General features: G+C 39.6%; 1 protein-coding gene across 1 annotated transcript in view; it reads left to right on the top strand.

Moving 5' to 3' along the window:
- Positions 1 to 2,500, top strand: part of LOC121938398 (sodium channel protein type 4 subunit alpha B-like) — a 37,936-nt gene that overhangs the window by 1,072 nt on the left and 34,364 nt on the right. Inside the window, exons 2-3 of the mRNA XM_088079472.1 lie at positions 40 to 217; positions 900 to 1,037. Of these exons, the coding sequence (XP_087935598.1) occupies positions 40 to 217; positions 900 to 1,037 (316 nt within the window). The remainder of the gene's footprint in view (positions 1 to 39; positions 218 to 899; positions 1,038 to 2,500) is intronic.

The following is a 2,500-nucleotide window of genomic DNA, read 5'->3' as shown; positions in this document are numbered from 1 at the left end:
CGCGGTCCTTAAACACACGTGGAACCTGTCCCCCTGCAGGACGCAGTTGCTCGGTGACAGTGGAGTTCGGGCGGCGCTGCAGGGCACCAAGATGGCGTCTCTGCTGCCGCCGGTCGGTACGGAGGTCTTCAGACGCTTGACACCGGCGTCCCTGGAGAGGATGCAACAGGAGGCCGAGGAGGCGGAGTCGCAGGTGAAGAAGAAGAAGAACAAAAAGGTAAATGTACTTGTACGGCGCTTTGACCACTCAAAGGGGTTCGGTATCGTGCCAAAGGACGATTCAACGTGTTGCCCGGAGGAGCCGGGGATCGAACCGCTGACCCTCTGATCAGAGGACGACCCACTCTGAGCCACATTTGCTCGTTTCCTCAAAGTCTCATCAGCCGTCAGCAACACTGAGCGACTCACGGGTCAGAAGTTTAGTCTCTTGCTGCAGCCGCCGACAAAAAAGAAAAACCCTAAAAATTCATGAAGTCGTGAAGTTAAAGCGGCCGCACGGCTTTGATTTATCGCTTTTGTTTCCACGACTCAGCCCTGCTTTCATTACTGACATCGCCGCGTCTCACGTTCCTGTTTGTAGTTTACCGTTGGTTCAGACCGAACTGCAGCTATATATTAATATTATTACTATTTTCGGACGTTTGTAGTATTTTATGAGTTTTCGAGCTTCTTCAGCTCTTTTCAAAATCGCTACAGAAAAACAAGATTTTCAAGATGTTAAATGTGATTTATCTGTCTGTAACTAATTGTGGTTATATTTTGTCCTTTTGTTTGAAACGGGTCTCTCTTTAAAGACCCTGTGTCTCAATGGGATTACCTGTATAAAAAAGTTTAAATTAAAAATAATTTAAAAAGGTGTTGACATAATGCTCTCTGATAAGGTGCTCTGCGGTTTACAGGCGGCAAAGAGCGACCGACCCGAACCGGCCTGTGACCTGGAGGCTGGGAAGCCCCTCCCTTTCTTTTATGGAGCCCCGCCCCCTGAGCTCCTCAACACCCCATTGGAAGAGCTGGATCCTTTCTACCAATCACAGAAGGTCTCTTTAAAAACGTGACGTCACTTCAGGTCCATCATCAACCGTTGTTTATTCAGGCAAAAGTGACTGAACATTGAGCTCTTTAAATACATCGATGATGGCAACAAATTCAACAAAAACAAATAACTAGCAGCAAGCTGTCAGAAGTCATAAAATGCAATCAAATCAACAAAAAGGATGAAAGAGATTAAATATCAAACAAATATGCAACCAGTGAAGAAATGCATGAAACACAACAGAAGAAAAAAAAACAGTAAAAAAAATGTCGCCAAAAAAACAATTACAATCATGTCTGAGAATGCTCACAGCGGGGAGCTCCAAAACTGTCGCCAGAGATAAAATATTAGGAACTCTGGAAAACTGTTTCAAGTAACTTTAGTTTGGATTTAAATGCGCACATATACGAAATGTCACCATAATCCAGAATTGACATTATAGTTGATTAAACAATTGTTTTCTTATTTCTAAAGAGAACCAAGAACAAAATTTGTACAATGAACCAAGTTTAAAAGAAAGCTTTTTAATCCAGCCTGATGCCAAGATATTTCTATCCTGTCACGTTAAAATTTGGGCCCTATTCAGGGAAAGAGTGGACCTTGTAAATATCATCAGTTTAATTTTGATACAGCTTCCTCCACAGACGGTGCACAATTATAAACAGCTGTGTCATCTGCATAAATGTGCTTTGCTGTTTTCTCCTGAGGCACATATATCATTTCTATACAGCGTAAATAACAGTGGGCCTGAAATTGAACCCTGTGGCACACCAGTTTTTAATCAGAAACTCTGAATTCAGTCCTGCATCATTAACACACTGGCTTCTATCCTCTAATCAACACATTTACAGCAGAAATAAACACATTTACAGCTGAAATAAACACATTTAAAGCAGAAATAAACACATTTAAAGCAGAAATAAACACATTTACAGCTGAAATAAACACATTTAAAGCAGAAATAAACACGTTTATAGCTGAAATAAACACATTTAAAGCAGAAATAAACACATTTAAAGCAGAAATAAACACATTTACAGCAGAAATAAACACATTTACAGCTGAAATAAACATGTTTACAGGAGGAATAAACACGTTTACAGCAGAAATAAACACGTTTACAGCTGAAATAAACACATTTACAGCAGAAATAAACACGTTTACAGCTGAAATAAACACATTTAAAGCAGAAATAAACACATTTAAAGCAGAAATAAACACATTTACAGCAGAAATAAACACATTTACAGCTGAAATAAACATGTTTACAGGAGGAATAAACACGTTTACAGCAGAAATAAACACATTTACAGCAGAAATAAACACATTTAAAGCAGAAATAAACACATTTACAGCTGAAATCAACACATTTAAAGCAGAAATAAACACTTTTACAGCAGAAATAAACACATTTATAGCAGAAGTATGGTGCAGAGGTCATCTCTAATGCTCCGCCCCTTCAGTTCT

This window comes from Plectropomus leopardus, chromosome 7 (genome assembly GCF_026936395.1).
Source record: "Plectropomus leopardus strain MGB_pleo_1.0 chromosome 7, ASM2693639v1, whole genome shotgun sequence".
Taxonomy (NCBI): Eukaryota; Metazoa; Chordata; class Actinopteri; order Perciformes; family Serranidae; genus Plectropomus; species Plectropomus leopardus.
This window is presented reverse-complemented; position numbering and strand designations above follow the sequence as displayed.